Consider the following 19,820-nt stretch of genomic DNA (forward strand, 5'->3'; position numbering starts at 1 on the left):
TCTGTCACAGGGTAGAAGTGTTTAGCTAAATTAGTCGTCTGGCCGCATGCTATAATGAACGTGTCACGGCCGTGAGGGCCACCGCCCGGCTGTCAGATAATTACAAGTTTAGATTTTCCGCCTCTCTGAGACTCTTAAGTATCATGTAACGGTCGGCGTGGTTCCTCACGGTGGTGTGATGGCGAATTTCATGGCAGAAGGGATTATTAGGAAGAAGATCGCAGCAAATTTCTCTCATAGTATGCCAATGCAACTGCATTCATCATCGTCGCCTCTTTTGCGCCCGCTTTCTCACAAAGCCTATACAATTTGAAAGCCAATGTTGGGTCATACAGTCACCGTTTCTTGATTGACTATGCGATATGAGCGCCCTTCGATTTGTCCAATATCTTGACACGCTCCGAGAGACCTTCACAATGCTATCATTGAGATGGGGTAGGCCAACCTATCAACTTTAAAACTCTCCAGGTCCTTTGCCGAAATGACCCCCTTCCGGAACTGTAAGCCACGGCACGGAATTGCTGTCGTCGGTATCTGAACCAACGTTATTTCCCCACCAACTCAACGTGTAGCCATTATAGGTAAGCGCGAAGAAAATGATGACAGTAGCAATGGCCGTGCCAGTGTCCATCGCTGCCTGTAGGAGATCTAGGTTTATCATTAGCAATATACCTTTTCAACGCAGATCGGAAGAGCATACAATTGTAGCGTTTCCACCAGTCGAAGGCCTTCTTTCGGATCAGGAAGTTGAAGATAAATCCAACTATAAACCACAGCGAATATTGAGCTAGGAATTGTTAGTCGATCTTGGAGTCTTAACGACTTGGTTGGTGTACGTACTAGTGTTAGCCGGGGGGATGTTCCCGGCAGCATTGAAGAAGATGGGCACATTGACATATCGCACCCAGCTGTTGGGGAATCGCCGGTAAACTAGATACACTAGTACAGTCGTTACAGGCTGTATCACATGTTAGTTGGTTAAATCTCAACGATACACAGATATGGCAAGGTAAAACACGCACCCCAATCAGGAAAAAGTACATGAGACCGTTGTAAACTTGGCCCGACTGGAACATTCGTTGAGGCCCGATAGTTCCCCAAATAACAGAGGCGTTGTATACCACCTTTGACCCGGCACACGTAAAGCGCTGGGTGTTATCGGGATCACAAAGATTCTCGATATTGCCGATCATCCATCGAAGGACTTGAAAATTTAGCATTCATAACCAGTGCCCACCAGATACAGGCCCACATACCTCCGGTCTGCACCGCAGTAGCCAGAATAGTCGAGTAAATCTGACCAAAAAATAGAATACGAGGCGGAATTTTCTGTGCAACCAAATTTAGAAAGTAGACTAAGAAATGAGTTTTGGAGCAGGCTTACCATGTATTGGCCAAGCTTCAAATCTTGCGCAAAGTCCATCCCGTGCTTAACAGAGTTGTAGCCATAGAACTTGACATACATGTTGGCAATGGGCTTTCCTGGCCAAGCATAGCCTGCGACGAGCTCAGTAATGATGTTGAGGAAAATCCGCTGGTTGGTAGTTCCCTCCAAAATTCCCTCTGGGACAATGAGAAGTACCCCGAAACCAAAACAGACGACTAGGAATGCCCAAATAGGAAGGCCTGAGTCCCAATATCCCACTGTGAACATGCCTAATCCAAGAACCACGACAGTGAAGCCCAAGTACCACCAATCAGGGACTTCAGGATAGACGTTCATTAGGCGCTTATGAATGTCTTCTCCTCCATGTCGAGAGTTCTTGAATTTGGCCCAAATCTCTTTTCCGTTGTAAAGATAGGTGTGGACTATAATGGCCGTTACGGCTGCAAATGAAAGGCCATAGGTGAGCGAGTATGACATCGAGATGTACATAGGTGAATACTCCTGATATTTGCTCAAATCGAAATCCAGGTTCTCGTCAATTACTTTTGAGATGTTGTAGTGCGAACCTGTGTTGTCAAATGTGCTTGATGAGAGTAGAGGGAGGCTGTCAAGAATGTCAGATACGCAACCGATGAGAAACGACCTTATAATTCGACCTGGCGATGTGAAACTTACTAGGCACTGAACCACACGTTCGAGTAATATAAGATTGGCGAGAGAAAGAGATAAAAGAACACAACTACAGCAAAAGCATTGCAAGTGATGTAGAAGGGCGTTGTAAGTGGAGTGCCGGCGTAGTTGATTTGCGTCCAATCGATGCTGAGAGGAAGAAGACCAAGGCCAGAGTTCATCTAGGATTAACCGTCAGTAGTGCTTTAATTGGAAAGCTCGTTCTCATGATTTCTTACCCCAAATATAGTGTTGACCTTTTGGTTATGAGGCACAATCCAAGTGATAAATGCAAAAGTGCCCAAGCTTGTCCAAAGGTAGTCCGGGAACCAGAAAATGACAAAAGCGATGACCGTGAAGTAAATGAAGAATGTATATCGAGTCATGGTCCAGCCGTTTGCAAGAGTGCGTTCCTGTGGCTCGTGCAAAGCGCGGAAGAGGACTGTCGAAGCGAGGGTTGAGGGCCAGATCAGAGCGGCTGGATAAACTAGCCACCTTCGCGCAAGCCCGGCGAGGCCAAAGCTGCAGGTCATGTTAGTATTTTCTCAATTAACTAGAATAAAGTTGAACTTTCCCAAGCATTTGAGTCGTTAGCAGATAAAGAAAACAGAATCCTGCACCGTAGTCTCTATTCCAGTAGACAGGGCTGATAATTGCCATCAAGGATCCCGTAGCATAAGCAGCTGTAGTGCTAAGATTCACACACTGAATCGATGTCAGTAAATTTTTAAGAGATAGAGAGAAGCAACAAAACTTACAATGACAATGAAAGCATGCTCCTTGATGGTAAACTTGCCCGGGTTCACATCGAACGTGAAGCGTCCAAGAGGGACTCTCCACCGAGGGAGTTTTTCCCAGGCTCGACCAATAGGGAATACGAGCAGCTGGGCCACAACATACCCAATACTCAGACTAGGCTATATAATCAAAGAGTCAGATCTCGCCATTGAGGTGTAGGAAATTTTGATGACATAAGCGATCAGAGGAGGACTTACATATCGTAGACTGAAAAATTCGTTGGCGCCAGCAAAGACAATCACAAAGACTGTGGTGAGTATCCAGGCTCGCAAAGCTGCAGACCAATTAATGAAGAGCCCCAGTTCACAGTTGACACATGCCTACTATTGCATATAATGGTTGGGTCATCTGTGTTCGGCACACAAGCGGCCACTTCGGGAACTAGGAAATTGGGTGTCAGCTTGTCTCACGGCCATATCTGAAGATCATAATGCTTACATGGCGACTGATCTCCCTCCACATTCCATTTAAAGGCTTCGACAGGCGTCAACTCCTTTTTTTCAACCAGTTGGACGAGTTTCTCTCGCTCGTTTATGTCGGCATCTCCCTCACAGGATGCATCAGCTTCGATGTCGTCAATTCTCGTCGTGGTAGAAATGTCATTCTTCTCCTTGGAGCTCCCATTGCCCTGTGATGATTGGTTAATCTCGTTTATCGAATGAATCTCGGACGCCATAGTTGCCGTTGATACGCAAGATATCAAGAAATTGAAAATGGCCGGAGGGGGGATATAAAATACCACGCACGAAACGTACCGAGGCGTTTTCGCGTCCCTATCTACTACTTTCTGGTAATGACGTGCGATAGAGGGCGTCTTTGCGATAGATCCACGCAAGATTGCGACATAACCAGGTTCGCTGCGATAATGTACTGCTATGTTGCCTTCTAACATGAACATCTGCTTATGTTCCCTGTCGAAGCTAAGCTGTAGCTGGAAGTTGGGGTTGGTTATGAAGCTCCACTCCGGCAAATATTTGCCGTGTTGCGTAATCCCAACTGATGTTGCAATGTTGTTGGTTGCGAAAACCCACACAATATGGGGCCAGGTGGTACCAGAAGGGCCGAGCTTAGGTTTTGTTAGACTGTCATTGGATCTAACTTCGCAAGGATAACGATCAATACACTCATACATAGGTGGTTGATGAGATTACCACATATCCTCTACATAGTGCCTCGGTATATCGTGGAGTAGAGATAAGACGATGAAGCACACGAGCAGCTAGTCAAGGACGCGAGTTAAGCCACAACCACCACGGACCTCATGAGAACAAACCGCGGCCTTCCCAGTCCTCGAGTATGTTCCTCTAAAGTGGATGAGAGACTTAACTCTATTGTATGGTCGGCGATTGATTCCATGTAGAGTCTGGGGCGAGGTAGAGAATCACGTTGAAGCATGAGTTTGATTGAGGTCTGAGGTCCATGTACTGTGAGATGGCTCGATTCTATCGATTGCCCCGCGTTTCTTATCCTATATCACTCAACTACCTAAATATCCAATCACTTCTTACAAGCAGGTGTCGATCACAGCCCTTCTACGAGACAGTTACGGGGCTTAGAACGAGGCCAGATTCCGAATGCATTCAAACTGGAAGGGGGTTCAGTTGCATCGCACCTAGTACCTAACTTTACATACATTGAAACAAGTAACCTACCATTTGGCTCCAAAATATTACACCCACTCACACAATCTTTATCTGGGCTGTGAAGGTCGCGATGCCTGACAGATTGATTTACGGCCAAGTTCGAAGAGCAATCGCTTAACAGTCAGACCAGCGAGTGAGACGAAATACCCTGAGTTCGTATGGCCACACTCCAAGCACTTGGGAGGCAAAGGAACCAGTAGTGAGCCAACAGAGGTTCAATCGCGAATAAATGTTGCATATTGGGTTGGGCTGCAAACTTAACTCGTTGAGGTGATTCGGTTTGGGAGATGTGAAGTGTCAAACACCTCCCCGCAGATTCGGTGAACTGTTCCATGAGTTAATTAGACAAGCCGGTCGTTCATCAACCTCTGGCAAACATATTTATTCTATTTAAAGACATGTTCACTGTCTACCTAACTCTCTAGCTAACTACCACATTACTACCATAACAAATGGAAACCCGAAAGGGAGGCAGGTGCTTCAAGAAACAGGAAATAACGAGTCAAGAACCTAACATAAACCAAAATCATCCATCCACCTCGCCTGAAGTCGCCAAATAAAAACCAAGCGATATTGGTATCGTAAATTCCATCTACTCTTGAAAGCAGTAAAAGAACGCCCATCGTCATGAAAATGCCCATTTTCTTGTCCGCAGGGTCATATCAAACATCCTGTTCATCATTGGACACCTTGTTATAAAAAAGAAAAATTGGAAGTGAGAAACAGTTAGCACAAACGCTACAATGCAGATTTACGCCGTCAGGACATCACAGACCCAACGGGTAAGTCAAATGTGTAAAGAGGCTCCGACTCGGCACACCGAGTTACAGGTGTCTTCTCGTAGCTGTCAAGCTGGCCGTTAGGCAGTGGCTCTATATCTGTGTCGTCAGTCTCGAGAACCATTGCCTTCGGTGTCGCAGGTTCAAAGCAAAACGGCGTGGCGGGTGAGCGACCCGGTGATGAGATCGTTTGAAGAGTCCCGGAGGAGCTGTAGCCACTCGTCTCCGCTCCTTCATTTGACAATAAGAGGTCGGGCTGGAGACTAGCGTGACTGTCCGTGTGTTTTTCGGCGTGACTGTTGCCCCTTCCCGGTTGGCCTTGTTGCGTATGCCTTGGAGCATCGTCATCTTGGAAGCGGTCGGTGTCAGTCACCGCGTTGTTTGTGCTAGCAGCCCTTGGAGATGACTGGGACTGAGTCAGATGTCCCTCACTTGGTCGAGTATGGTCTGAGGAGGAATGCCGGCCGTGCACAGGGCAACTTGGACAAAGGATGGCCTCGACTCTCTCGAATTCGACTGGATCTCCTCCCTGTGATGGTCGACGTGGATTGCGTGTCGATGAAGTCATCCGGGATTGAAACTGCCTACTTTGTGACTGCTGTCCCTGAATTCGGCTGTGCAGTAGATCGTTTCGCGTCGAATCCACAGATGAGGCTCGCTCGATAGTCGAAAGAACTGAATCGGATATCCCATTAATAGAGGACACCTTGGGTCCAGGCGTTCGACCACGGCTAGCGGCACGCGAAGCTGGTCGAGCCATGTTGCTGACGGAATTTGGCGTGCCAGATCGCTCATTGTTGCCAAAATTGGGGGCTCGAGTTCCATTTGTTGAAGAATTGCTACGCTGGTGATGGTTCGCTCGTGGCATTTGTCGGTAAGGATTTCGTCCCTCACTCTTAAGAAGGCTAGGACTTGCCGCAATGTGAATTAAATGATGGTCTTGCTGGGACTCTGCGTCCTCATCGGGGCGGCCTCGACTGCAATTTCTTGACTTTGGAGACGGCGGCCGGTCTGGACATGGGGATCCATTGATGGCTTCGTCACGCAACTTGTTCACCGACTCCGCTCGTCGTGAAATGTCTTCAAGATGTTGTGAAATTGCCGTGCTGGAATCGCGGTCGCCAAGGGCTGAATTTGATCTCTCATCCATCCCTGAGCGACTAGCATTTCGTGATTTTGTAGACGGAGGCCTCGCAAATGACCTCTCATTCACATCTGCTTCCACAGTCCGCTTTGAAGTTACAGATGATTCCGACTGTGTCGTTTTGTTGGTGTTTGTCCGGTTTGATAAATCATTGGGTTGCGGGGATTTGGAGTTGAGGTTTTGTAGGTCCTGGGTGAGGCTGTCATTTGTGCGGTTTTTGAAACTGCTCCGACTGTGAGGTCGTGAATTTGATGTAATGGCTGGCCACGGGAACGGCTCAGGTCTCCTCCACATGGATGCCCCAGGAGTCCATGTTTCAGCAGAATGTGGAGTCTGTGTGCGACTATCACTTGGCCGCCAAAACCAGGGAGGGGACACCGGGGACATGTCATCAAAGGGAGTGTCCGGGTCGAATGCACCTTGCCCAGCTTCGAAGGTGACATCCCCACCGTAAATCGTTTTGTCTTCTGTGAAAAAGTTTGACGGATACCCACTGAGGGGTGTGGCGGTGCTTGGATAGGGCGTGCTCTCCTCAGGTGGCCTTGGGTTTGAGCGAATTGTCTGAGTGGACCCTATGGATGTGTAGGATTTGACAGATTGGATGGATCTCTCAGATCTCAACGACGCAGCACTGATAGGGTGGTCTGGGGGATACTGGTGGGGAAGAATCGGCGGTGATTCCGGAATAAACAGTCGAGGGCGGACAGCCATGGGGGTCGGGCTAGGAGCTGATGGCGTGGGAATGTTGAGACTATCAGTTCCGGGGGTTCGGGCTGAGTTGCTTGTCACCAGGTCTGGCTCCCGAGGAATAGTGATATCGGGTGGATGGTGTCGCCTAAGTGAATCACCTGCCGGTTGTTTCGAGAGCGATGGTACCGGCAGTGGGGGAGATGGAGGAAGGAAATTCTGTTTCGAGCTGACATTGCTTGAGTGTTGCTTGTCTTCGCGGCCAGAGATCGTCAGTTTGGGTCCATTGGGTTTGCTGCCACCTTCGTGTGTTTTGGGACTCTGGTTCTTACTTTCGGAGTTGTCTGGGTCGCCTTCCTTCTGAAGTATCCCAGGAGCTTCCATGCCGGGTCCATCTGCATCTGGGCGGTATACCAGTTTCGCATATGGAGGGTTGTTGGTATCTACTACCAACAGATCCTTCTCCCCACGCCCCAGGAGGCCGTAGACCTTGACTTCGCCATCATGAATACCAACAACAGCACTTGTACCGGCGTACAAGGCGTCGTCTTCGTTTCCCGAGCGATTGCAGAAAACTACAATAATCTCATCTTGGTTGTCGGAGCGAATGAGAGGCTCTAAGCGAGTCACCCAATAGGTCAAGGTTTCCATGTCGGGTTCGTTGGGCATGCGAGTGAAGTTTCGGGGTTCCTCTCTGGTCATCCAAGCCATGGATACAATAACTAGATTGGATTCCATCTCTAGAATATGGCAGGCAAACTCGAAAGCATTCCACGGGGCTTCAAATCTGTACGGACTATTTTCAGGTTAGCAAGGGAGCCGGACTTAGGGGTATTTTTTGGGGATGGCATACTTGATGTCCATGCCTAAGATAAATGGTCAGTAATGTGATGAATGTGCAGCAGATGGGGCGGTGTCTTACAAATTCCGATCGAGGTGTTTCCGAGTCCGGGGATGAATCCTTCATAGAAACCGCGACCTCCTTCCAGTGCCCATGTCTCATCGGTGTAGTACAGGAAATTCTTTCGGTAGTTCGCAATCGTCTCGCCGTCCCCGTTGACCACTATGGCAGAATTGTAGTATTCGGGGCCGGTGGGCCATTTCGGGGAAACGTCGACCTTCTCGGGATAGCCAACAGTGACGGTACAGTTGTACTTGAGCGCGATAGTCCTAGCCCAAAGAGACGTGATGCCGGAGCCGGAATGCTCTAGAAACGGAGCAATGTCCTGCAGAGATTTAAAGTTGTACCCTTGTCAATGTCAGCGCCAAAGCATAAGACACATCGAAGCCCGCGACGCAGCGTCGTCGTCCATCTCGCGAAGAAACTGGCGACTGGTAACGGCCACCGTTCTCCCGAATCCATATCCCTCCATGGGGAAGATTCCTACCAGAGAAAGCCAGCTCGGGCAGAACAAGAAGATCGATTTCGTCCGGGTTCGCTTTCGACAAGACAGAATCTGCGCGGTTCAGGTTGTTGTCGACATCTCCCACCTGGGGAGCGAACTGCAAACAAGCGATCTTCATGGTGGGCGGCGACTCGATCAAACCCCGCAACAGCAACTCGTCCCTCGTGCACAACAGCGAGTGCGACTCCGACCCGGGCCCTCGGCGACCGTGGCAAACTCTGTGCCCGAAAACAACAAAAGTGACAAGCAGAAACGAAACGAATATTCAGACGCGTACATCAAATTGATTAACGAGGAGGAGAAAAATGGAGAAAGTCAGCCCGGATGGTACCAACAGCGGAGAACGGCGGAGGAGCCCAATTTTAGCGCAGGCTATGGGGGCCGGCCCAGTACCTGGGCAAGAGGCGGAGGGCACGGGGCTGGGGGATCGGGGCAGGGGGATCGGACATGTGCGCTGATGGTGCGTTAGCACAGATTCATCAAAGTCCATTTGCGGCCAGAATATGCAAGTTGGTTGATGGTTGCGCCAGCCGAGTTGGTGGGTGAGTTGGGAGCAAGCTGCAGGCTAGCAGGTTTGCAACGGGCCAACCGCGGGGCAGCGTTACGCGCCAGGAGGGGAAGGCGCCGACCAGGGGTCCAGCACCCCCGCCGCCATTCCTATGCGTGCCCCAGGCTTTCGGGGCGGTTTCCACTTGAATGGTGACGAAGCCGCCTTAGCGCACGTACGTGATAGCCCATGGGCTAAGGGCCAACGAAAAGGCTCAGCCTGTGTTGGTGGTGGCATCCTTTTTTGCGCCCGCATGCAGCGCTCAAGCCGCAACCATGCGCCCATCCTGCTACTACCTGAGGCCTCGGTGTGTGAATGAACCACCGCCAAATGACGAACAGAGCAGGAAACGACTGATCGTCCCAATGCCATTAGCTCGGTTTTCTCATCTAGATCCCGGCAGACGTTATAGAAGCACAGACGTTGGTATTCCCGTTCCCACCTGCCAACTCCACACCGCAACTCGCGAGATGGTGTGGAAGCGAATGGTGGGAGGGCGTTTCGTCCCGGCTTCCCCTGTGATCTGCATCACTCTGGGCGGGCCTCCATTCCCCCGCCGCTTTGGGACACGCTCGCGTGGTCGCTAATTAATGGTGCAGAAGCGCGAGCAGCAGGCGATCCCAGGGACTTGCAGCTCTTGGTAGAAAACACTCTGCACTGTCGTGGCTATCTCGTCCCTCGATCAGAGAGAGGCCATGTTCGTCACCTTTTCTTCTCCGTACTCTGGTCCGGAGACATTTCCCAGGTGTGCCATCCTGTGTGCTTCTCGCAACAAAGCCGGGGTGAGCATTCCGATCATACGACGGCGGTATGGCCTGGCGTCATCAAGCTGACGTCCCCCAACCATGACGCCGGCTAACGTCGCATCCGCCGCACCAGTAGTTAAGTGATAAGGTGTTCTGCCGGATCGCACCGCATTCCCCACTGGACACCGTCACTGGAAGACCTCCCGCTCGCGCTGTCCATTGGTGCCCGGTAGCCTGGATCTGGCGAGAAACGCTTCGGTACCATTCGCCCCCTCAAGGGCAGCAGTGGACGACCCCGGTTAGACCCAATAGCGACAGAGTCCGACATGACGACCATTCCCATTTAGATCTTCCATTACCTGGATCACGCGCCTGTCTGCGACCTGGAGCTGGCGCCGGTCCTGTCACAGCCGCGCGTAAATGATCTTTGTCGTCACTGCAGAAGCACATCAACGGAGCAACGCAGCCCCTGACACGTTCCCTGCTTGTCACATGGCCTGGCCACTGAATTCAGATGGCCCAGGCTCAGGGGAAGATTGATGAACCTGGTGAAACATTCAGCTTTATCGAGGAGACAGGATTCAAACAAACGAGGCCTGACCAGGAGAAGATTTCAGCATGGATGCAGGGCGTAGCTCCACTTTGCCACTTTTCTCGACCGCTTCCAACGGTGATCGAAACCCTCTGCAGCCCTCCCTCAGAACTGCTCATCAACGCAATACCGTGACACGTCCTTATCTCTTTGACTGCTGAAATGCTGGTGGGGCGGCCTGGGACCAATCGGAATCAAGCCGGTACACATTTCTGTTAGCAGATACCTTGTCTGCTGCTGAAGTGACCACAGAAAGTCTGGTATCTGTCAAACCTGGGGAAGTCCTACGCGGCCCCACCAGCATTTCAGCAGTCAAAGAGATATTGCACCACAACAATTAACCTACATGCCCTGGCATGACAACCGGGGATGGATTGTGATGCGGACATGCTACTTCCAGATTAGAAAACTCAATAGAGGAGCTGATCCGTCTTCCGTATACTCCGTGCGGAGCGGAGAGTCACTAGCTACCCTACACCACTTCACTTGCGCGCAAAGTCAATACACGCCGCGGAGTCGGCAGCTTCATGTCAACCATTCAACTTATGGTGGTATGACTTGAAATAATGGTGAGCATAATTTTGGTAATAGGGGTGATGTGATGAGAGATTTGTAGAAAAGACGATCCGAATCAAGTAGTCTCATATTTTAGGTGTGGCGTGGAGAGTCTCCATGGAACTCAAAACTCAGAGTACGTACATCACTGTCTACACTGTGAGCTAAGCTCATCAAAAGTGACATGCGATCTGTTAGCGCCCGGTGCTGGGCCGCATCTTTACCGCCACGGCCGTGAGAAAGTTTCCACAGAGGAACCCCTCCACATGCGGCCACATGCGGGGATCATGTCGCTCTGATAGGCATATGTCTGTGATATTGTTTCGTCATATTTCCTAAAACAGTGATTCTCGGTTGTAACTGGTGGCCTTTGAAGCCTTAGTCAAATAGTGAATTATATCGCTGTCGGCAAGTAGGACAAATCTCATATGGGCAATTGCATATATTGGCAAGCTAATCTACATTTTTTGGTATGTACCGCCCATTGAAGGGTCGGACAGTAAAATATTTACAAAAACAATGTTCAACGAACTCGTTGCGTGTACACGACGATTACACATCCATCTTCTAGACCATGGCCGGGACATTAATCTCGGTGATGGTCCAAACCTTGCCGCCCTGGCTGCTAGTCAATCCGGTGTAGGTGGCGCCCTGAGAGGTAGAGATGGTCTTTCCGAAGTTGGGGTCGGCACCAGCGAGGGTGATGACAGTGTTGATGTATCGCTGCGCAGAAACGGTGGGGGAGCAGCCGCCGTTGCACTCGGTGCCGGTGCCGTATCCCCGCATGTAAGGGCCGGACTTGTACGAGAACGAGGACAGCGCGGCGCCGGTGTCGGCGTCGGTGACGGTCTGCTTCCAGGTATCCTTGTCCGATTGGAGGGTGTAGTCAATCTTGATCTTTTGGTCGCCGCTCACAGCGGAGGCGGTGCCGTCGAGCTGGCCGAAAGAGCCAAAGAGGGAGGCGCGGACGCACCACTGGCCAGACTTGGCACCGCACCAAGAGTTGTCGGGCCAAGACTCAAGAGTGGTCTGGACAAGATCGCCAGTGCCGTTGGACATGCCGGGCCACAGGAAGAGCATGCCATTCTGGGTAGTAGGGGCCTTGCCGGGGATGATGGTGGTGACGGCCTTGACGATGGTGGACGTGGTCGGGCCCAGAGAGACAGCGCCGCCCCAAGAATCACGGGCCATAAGGCTGGGAAGGGCCTCAGTGCTGCCAACCAGGGCAGCGGCGACGGTGACGAGAGCTCGAAGAGAGAACATGTTGACGATGTGAGGTTGGAAAGTGATTATCGGCCGGCGATGGAAACAAGTGTTGATTAGATGCAAGTTGCCGAATGATGTGTGTAGAGAACAATCGAACTTCCACGGCGGCTTCCATCCTCTTTGTATTCGCCCATCTCAAGAATTCTCGAGTCCCGAGTCGTTGGAAAATATTCGTCCGATGATTTGGTCTACGGAATATTTGTCTTCGAAACATGGACTTCCTAGTTTGGGTTTCAGGAGTAGCCTCCCGGCTCCGTAATGGGACTGTTCGGCAGCCGGATGATTTGGGCCTATTTGGGCCATCATGGGCGGATTTGCCTGGGGAATCATTGCCGTTTTTGCCGACCCTCCTAGGGACAAAGAAGACCGTGCTCCGGACTGGTCTAAACAAGGTAGCATCAGGCCCACCCGATGGCCGCATTTCGACTGCCGACCGTTGTTCAATAAACATGAAGCTTTGTCCATGGCCAGTTAAGGGGCTCTCCTGTTTCGCATGTTTCCCGAACGGCCTAGCTAACGGACTCTACGACGTGGAACTCGTACCCGGGTTTGGTCTGTTCCACCAATAAGCCAAGCGATTTTCTCTTCAATCTATAAGACATGCCAACTAAGTCCCTAGGGACGTCCGAAGTTAGAGCTAATGAGAGATGTTCCTGGAAGCTGTCGTTTGTGTTTGCCGTATTTGGCCCACCAAACGACAAAGACCGGATGATTTAGCGTTGAGGCGGAGGCCGCGCCTTCCGTGCCTTCCGGGCTCTCGGGACAAACCAAATAATTTTCTTTCCCCTATCCACGAAGTTCTCTTTTCCATCAACTTGGAGATCAAGAAGTTCACCTCGATGTTGGTACGAGAACATGGTCTTACATGTACGGGTTCTGCTAATGCCGGATGACGCATACCCGCTGACCCGTCGGAACAGTGCTCAGCTCCGGCTTTAGCCACTACTCTACACCATTCTAGAAACGCTTGAATTGACAAACATGAGCCATCCTACAGACTTTCACTTATTGCAACAGTGCCTATGAGGCGAGGTGATATGCAGCTGTTTGTTGCGACTGACAGGGGTTGTCGCCAGAACGGGTAAGGGCGCGACGCCTGATACCTGGAATAGGACGCTGCAGCTCAGCCCTGCGAGGCGGTAAATGATCAAGCGCGACATTTTCGCTTCGCGTTTTTTGCCAAGGTTCTCTGCTAAATACCTAGCAACGAGGACGGGTCCGTCAGCGTGTCAGCGTGTCAGCATGCCAAAGAAGAACCGCCGCAACGCCGGAGCTAGGGATGAGGAGCGCCTACGCGGCTACGAGCTTCCATGGCCTACCTCAGCGCGCTGGAACCCACGCTACGATGTCCCCCGCAACTCGGTCGAGGGCGGTTCTGAATCGACCTCGCATGACTCCAAACTCGAGAATGATACCGCGCCACGGGCAGCTTTTAAGCTCCGCGAGGAGGCGCGGTCCATGTCGTATGGCCGAAATAGGCGCGACATGGACACCAGTGGAACTGGAGTTGGGAAAGGCGGGCTGGATGGTGAGGAGGAGGAGGAGTTCTCCAATATGCGCCACTGGCTTGAGACGCTGTCAGAACTCTACATGAACGAACTCGACAATCGCGCGCGATGGGATCCGCGCTGGCTCAACGTCACACGCCGCGAACGTTTTGAAGGCCTCGAGTCTGCTTCTATTTCTGTCGTCGACTACCTCGCCGACGACACTGTCCAACGGAGCGAGCCCATCACGAACAAAAATGACTTTGCCATGACGCTTGAGGGCCGCCCAGCGAACTCAGTAGTGCGGGTGGTCATGGTCAGCGACCTGAGCCGCTTCGTCATGGGCGCTCTGGGCCAGATGTACTCTATTGACCCAGAGTTCTGGTTTGAGCATCTGATCAATTCGAGTTACGGCGCCAGCGACAGCGGCCTGAAGCTCAAAAATGCCGTCTGGCTGAACTGGGTTGAGCGAGAGACTCGGTTCCGCCATCGCGCCCTACCAGGTGTCGGCCAGCGCACTGAGTGGAACCTACCCCGGCGGACTCAGTCTCGCAATTGGGCGCATATGCGCTGGGGCCGACTTGGCCTCCTCCACTACTTGGGCCGGAAGGGCTTCTACGAGGATGAGATTGAGAAGCGGATTGCTGACGGGCGGTGGACCATGGAACGAGACGTTGTCCTGGACAAGCGTGGTCTTTTGATGACGCAAAAGAGACAAGCGGCTACGGATAAGAAGGCAAGGAAAAAGGATAAGAAGGAGAAAAGGAAGAAGAACAGTCGCGCGACTGAAGAGGCTAATGCCGATGGCACGTCGACGAGGTCCAAGACGTCCAATATTTACCGAGCCTACAGCACTTTCCAGAGTTTGCCTCGAAATCCCTCCTGGTGGACCAATCGCGATTTGAGAGTCATGGCTCCCGAAGGAATGAGTTATTGGTCGAGTATTAACGAAGAGGGCAAAAAGACAAGTATGTGTTGACACTAGCAAGTGACACAACATGGGGCTGACTCTATCGCAGTCATTCTATTGTTCGACCCGACACGGCGGATGAGAAACGGAACTACGAAAGAAGAGACGCCATCGCTCACATTCATGCCCCGCGCCATGGAATTTGAGTCGTACACCGACGAAGAGCTCTGGCGTACCCCGGATTTCGACGAGACTTACCTCGACCCACCGCCACCCCCTCTCTCCAAGGACGAGCTGCGGCAGAAGAAGAAGGAAGCCAGAAGGGAGCGCCTCAAGGAAAAGAAGGCGAAGTTGAGGAGAAGGTTGGCGCGCCGCGACAGTGACGACCCTAATGAAGGAGAGTCAGAGGAGGCGTCGAATGGCTACGAGTCCGAGTCTTCCTACACCAGCGACTCCGAATACGACGAGGAGTATCAGAAGAAGCTGCGCTTAAACTACAACTCCCCTCTGCCGTATGTTCGACATCGCGACTTTGCTCGGAAATACTCCCTTTCTACCTTCGACCTCGTCTACCGCTACATCAGCAGGATTCCGACCAGTCAATTGTGCGAGGATGATTCGGCCATCCCTTCGATCCTCACCCGCGTTTCCCTCGACGACCATTGGCAGCTCCTCACTGAGCTGCGGCAAGTCATCGATCAGGTCGATGCCGACTTGGGTGCTGACCTTCACGTCCACCTCGTCGAGTCGTATGGAGTCATGACCCGGCAGAATGTCGCCTGGATCAGATCTACGCTCCAGGAGCTTCTGGAGTGGGTTGGCCATAGCCAAACTCACTCGAAGCGGCTTTCTCGGCCAGAAGAAGTGGATGAAGAGCTAGAGGCGCTCGCAGAAGACTTGCGCTCGCTCCAAGCCCGTGCGGATCAGACCCTCAACTTCCTCGTTGCGTCCACCGGCATCTCGCAATCGTCCCTGGTCATCGATCAAACCTCTGGCATCAACAAAATCACGGAACTTGCGTTCTTTTTTGTCCCGCTTTCCTTCATCACATCTGTCTTCTCAATGCAAGTGCTCGAACTGACTGACGCGCCACCTCATATGTGGACCTGGGGAGTGGCATTGGCTGTGGCTTTCTTGGCGACCTACATCATACGCTCTATTTTGAGATCTCCCTCGGTCCGGATTTTCGCCATGCACTGCCGCGTGCTCATGCTGAATCGGTTCACAACGTCTCAAGCCCGCTCACCATCACGGCGGCTCAATTCCGTTGGCAACCGCGCTATTATACAGTTTATCTGGTTCTTCACCTTGCTCATCAGCTCCTCCCTTTCTCTTATTCTACTGTTCTATATCGCTTCGTTTATGGTATACCTGGGAATCTGGCTGGGCGTATGGGGCACAGCCCTTTACTTCATCATCATGCGATGGCCCGAGCCGGGCGTGCTCGCACCCTGCATTATCTCCATTCTATTAGCAGCAGGTGGCATGGCGTTGACATGGTACTGGGCTGAGGATATAAATGACAAGGCTGAGGCTTGGGTTTATCGGGGCCTTCGTTGGATAACACAGATACTGCCGACGCGCTGGGTGTCTGCGGCAGTTGACGACGATGATCTGGCTACAGAAGGAGTGCAGACGTATGCAGATCAGAGGATTCTGCTTGCAACTGCTTGAGCGACCAACACGGAGTGAGAGTTCATCACCTTATTCCAGTTGGTGCATACAAATGTAACCTTTCAACTATTCATCTCCTAATTTTCCCACTGCCTCTGAACATGCAACCTGGAACTGAACTGTAAGGGTTGAGCACCGCTGCCCTCTCTAACATACATCAACTCGTACCGAACATGCTCGCTAATAATGCCTGGGTATTGAAGTGCTCCGCAAGTAACAAATTCGAGGTACACAACCTCTATAGGAAGGGCCGAGCTATCGTCTATCCTCGTCTCGTCCAGGCCAAAGAATCTTCTTGTGCCGTACGGCAACAATCTGTGCACAAAGTACCACAAACCAGAGAATGACGATGCAAATCGACATGATACTAGCCACCCACTTGACCCCCTCACTGTCAAACTCCTGACCGATGGACCCCGTTGCAAGAGTAAACCCGACGTTGGGAAACACGAAAGCCCACCACGCCATTGAGAAGCGAAGCTTCCATTTCGTTGCCGCGGCCAACACGGCCATGAGGCTGAATCCGAAGAACCAAAACGCCACGCACCATATCCAAAGGCTTACCCAGAGTGCCAGGATACGCAACATTTGCTCCGCGGCAGGATACGTCGCGAAATAGCCGTAGTCGGACGGAATGGCACGAGCCATGCCGATGAGGGCCACAGCGGTGTAGCCGGCTGGACCGACGGCAATGAACATACCCGGTCGCATGGCTGGAGCGGGCAATCCGTCTTGCATTAGGCGACCGAGATATAATGGATAGATGAGCGACGCAACGATCCATCCAAGGCCCTGATACGTGACGCCCGCGACAAGCATTGGTAGTTGTTGATCGGGCGGCTGCGAAGGCATAATGGCGGCCGCGAGCGTCCCCGTCAGCATGGCGGGGAAGATGGGCAGGATCCATGCCGGGGTCATGGAGTGAATAGGTAGTCGGGCGCCATTGAAGAGGGCAAAGAACTGTACAATTGCCGATATGACCGAGATCGCTGCGTATAACCAGAAGCACACCCGCAGGGTAACGGCCAGCCAGGGACCAGTGGACGGGACACCGTACGCGGCGGTGTTGGCGAGAATGGTAGCGATGCTCAGCAGAAAGCACGGGAAGAAGAGGCTCTCCGTCGGGTGCATTAAACTAGCCTTCAGCGCCGGAGGAGTCGATACGAAGCGGTACGTGATACCGGCCATGAGGCCGACGAAGAGCAAAACGGTGAGCAGAAAGAAGATCTTGCCGATGACATCGAGGCCGCGGAACCGATGAGGCGTGCCGTGCAGCAACAGCGCGATGCCGCCGGTGCTCATGATAAGGGTGAACCAGGCCCATGTGAAGTGTCTGATGCGCTCGTAGAAGAGCACACTGGATAGAGCGTCGGCCGACCTGAGCCGTTGGTCTGCGGCGTGAGTGTGTCCTGCTTCCCAGTCGTCCTTCTTCATGTTCTGCGCGTGGACGAGCGGCAGCGAGAGGCCGAACAGGTTGGTGTGCGATGATAGCGCGAGCATCGTGTCTCAATGGCGCCCGACGGGCGCGTGAAGCTGATGAGGAACAGTCCGACCCTTCCGGCGAGGTGCTAGGTGGCTTTCATGCCTCGCCCAGAAGGCCAGCATGTGGACAGGTGGTGGTTTACGTCGGCCGCCCTGTCGCAATTGAACACCATGCCTGCAGATGCGATGCTCGGCATGGATTAATCCGGGTGGGTTTAGTTGGGAGTACTGCTATTCCCACACACTCAAAATGCTACTTGCACGCTTAAGTATATCGCCAAATTTCGCCAAGAAGTCTCAATAATATATCTATAACTAATTAGATCTAAGAAATTAAATAAACTTAATTCTAAGTATATACTCTCTAAATTCTACTATTTAAATTCTATCTTTTAATTTAGTTTAGGCTAGGAACTGGTAACTTTCTCAAATTAAGATACCTACAGTGGGCGTACAGGCAAGGTACATTACCTCGCACTAAACTTAGGTGTAAAGGCTTGTACTTGTGTGTGCGAATAGCAGTGCTCCTATTTGGAGCTGCCCAAACCACCAGCGCGAAGCATTTTCAACGATCTCTTCATTCTGCATATTGACATAAAAATAAAAAATCACTAGATGCAGAAGTGGTAATCCAGATATATGCATCCCGTATTCCCTCTGCATATCTCGTCAAAGACTTGATCCATCATCTAGCAGGGAGGAATACACATGTCACTGCGAACATGTTGAAGGATGAGATTGTTATCGAGGAGTAAGAGGCAAAAGATCCAGAATAACCCAGTCTAAATCGCCATTCACAGGGAATTCTCGGTATATCTTCTTTTGGTCGCATGAGTTCATAGTATCCCGACAAACCTTCGCGGAGCGTGAACCTGCAAGAAAAAGCTGGCCTAGCTGGCTTGCTGTAGGGTTAAGATGTGAGATTGAGTGTCATCATGAGCGTGAGACCTGGTGAACCAGAAGCCAAAAAAAGATGGACTGGTACACCGCCGGGTAAAGAGCTATAGGCTCAATGGTGGTCAGCATGGAATTGGCAACGCAATTGTTGGAGTGATTGAATCGCCCACATTATCAGATCGACCGTCCTCCAAGCTAGCCCGAAGAAGGGGATTACAACACATTTACACTTCTAGAAGAGCAAATAACGAACTGAATTGCAACCGAAAATTAGATACATAAATGACAGTCGTTTCTAGTTGGATGAAGCGAACTCATTATTGAGAAATTTCATCGTCTCTTTTCTAACTTCTTCGGGAGACCTGCTCGAGTACCATGGCTGCGTACAGATGTGTTGGAAGCGGTCAACGGCTCCATCCGCGACAGACTTATCTAAATACGGTCGAATTGTCGCAAGGCGGCGGACCTCATCAATACTCAAGGCCAAACACAGAGCCTCCTGTACTCGGCCCAAACGAAGATTTAGTCTGCGTACCAGTCGTTTGTGGTTTCCCGAACAGACCAACGGACGCCTCGGCAGGATTGGTCTGAGGGGCAGCAGTGTCAGTCAGTGTAAAGGACTTACTGAACCTACCGAACCTAAACTCAGACTTGGTTTGCGGATCAGTCGTTTGCGCCTTGCTCCCAAAAAGCCCACCGGCTACCTGGACAGGTTTGGTCTGAGGGGCAGTAGTGTTGCTTGGTCCAAAGAACATGCCAGACTTGGTTTGCGGAGTAGTTGCCGGAGCACTTGGGGGGAATAGATCGAGCGAGAAAGTTGCAGGCTTGGATCTCGGTACCTCATCAAACACAGAAGGTGTTCCATTATTGGGGTTTGGGATACTGGCTTGCCCTGGAGTAGGATTTCCAGCAATTACCGGGTTTGAGCTCGGGGTGTGAACGCTGGTATTATCAGGCTTTGGAATCGATTGCTCAGGCGACCTGGCCGCAGGTACGGTCGGCACGTTGGTTGTCATGGATGGCTCTGTGGCTTGTCAGGTTGAATTCTCCGCACATTTAACAAAAAATACTTACTCGGGTCTGGTTTACCAGCTTTGACGACTGGCGAAGGCAAAACTGTTTCATATTGTTAGCTTGATACGAGCCTCTGA

At 51.5% G+C, this 19,820-nt stretch overlaps 6 protein-coding genes across 6 annotated transcripts; 2 read left to right on the top strand and 4 right to left on the bottom strand.

Moving 5' to 3' along the window:
• Positions 1-271: 271 nt before the first annotated feature.
• Positions 272-3,572, bottom strand: BGZ61DRAFT_441876 (OPT oligopeptide transporter protein-domain-containing protein). Its single transcript, XM_046244650.1, has 13 exons — positions 3,293-3,572; positions 3,179-3,235; positions 3,052-3,128; positions 2,815-2,973; positions 2,631-2,761; positions 2,296-2,578; positions 2,063-2,238; positions 1,385-1,991; positions 1,257-1,329; positions 1,023-1,204; positions 841-958; positions 701-787; positions 272-648 (listed from the first exon to the last, which is right to left on the bottom strand). The coding sequence occupies exons 1-13, from the start codon at positions 3,528-3,530 to the stop codon at positions 455-457; spliced, it is 2,382 nt and encodes a 793-aa protein (XP_046111144.1). The 5' UTR covers positions 3,531-3,572; the 3' UTR covers positions 272-454.
• Positions 3,573-4,846: 1,274 nt separating this feature from the next.
• Positions 4,847-8,967, bottom strand: BGZ61DRAFT_441879 (uncharacterized protein). The gene is made up of 5 exons (XM_046244651.1): positions 8,496-8,967; positions 8,030-8,356; positions 7,961-7,973; positions 7,440-7,903; positions 4,847-7,361 (listed from the first exon to the last, which is right to left on the bottom strand). The coding sequence occupies exons 1-5, from the start codon at positions 8,629-8,631 to the stop codon at positions 5,257-5,259; spliced, it is 3,045 nt and encodes a 1,014-aa protein (XP_046111145.1). The 5' UTR covers positions 8,632-8,967; the 3' UTR covers positions 4,847-5,256.
• Positions 8,819-9,647, top strand: BGZ61DRAFT_472692 (uncharacterized protein; the record flags this gene model as incomplete). The annotated part of the gene is made up of 3 exons (XM_046248370.1): positions 8,819-8,962; positions 9,086-9,367; positions 9,402-9,647. The coding sequence occupies 3 exons, from the start codon at positions 8,819-8,821 to the stop codon at positions 9,645-9,647; spliced, it is 672 nt and encodes a 223-aa protein (XP_046111146.1).
• Positions 9,648-11,520: 1,873 nt separating this feature from the next.
• On the bottom strand, positions 11,521-12,144 carry BGZ61DRAFT_490042 (uncharacterized protein; the record flags this gene model as incomplete). Its single annotated transcript, XM_046250285.1, has 2 exons — positions 11,521-11,844; positions 11,923-12,144. 2 exons carry the CDS (start codon positions 12,142-12,144, stop codon positions 11,521-11,523), a joined length of 546 nt encoding a protein of 181 aa, XP_046111147.1.
• A 1,317-nt stretch (positions 12,145-13,461) lies between these two features.
• On the top strand, positions 13,462-16,290 carry BGZ61DRAFT_527317 (uncharacterized protein; the record flags this gene model as incomplete). Its single annotated transcript, XM_046253091.1, has 2 exons — positions 13,462-14,674; positions 14,726-16,290. The coding sequence occupies 2 exons, from the start codon at positions 13,462-13,464 to the stop codon at positions 16,288-16,290; spliced, it is 2,778 nt and encodes a 925-aa protein (XP_046111148.1).
• A 255-nt stretch (positions 16,291-16,545) lies between these two features.
• BGZ61DRAFT_490044 (voltage-dependent anion channel) lies at positions 16,546-17,724 on the bottom strand (the record flags this gene model as incomplete). Its single annotated transcript, XM_046250286.1, has 1 exon — positions 16,546-17,724. One exon carries the CDS (start codon positions 17,722-17,724, stop codon positions 16,546-16,548), a length of 1,179 nt encoding a protein of 392 aa, XP_046111149.1.
• Positions 17,725-19,820: the final 2,096 nt, after the last annotated feature.

The sequence above is a fragment of the Ilyonectria robusta genome (assembly GCF_021365365.1).
Source record: "Ilyonectria robusta strain PMI_751 chromosome Unknown BGZ61scaffold_2, whole genome shotgun sequence".
Taxonomy (NCBI): domain Eukaryota; kingdom Fungi; phylum Ascomycota; class Sordariomycetes; order Hypocreales; family Nectriaceae; genus Ilyonectria; species Ilyonectria robusta.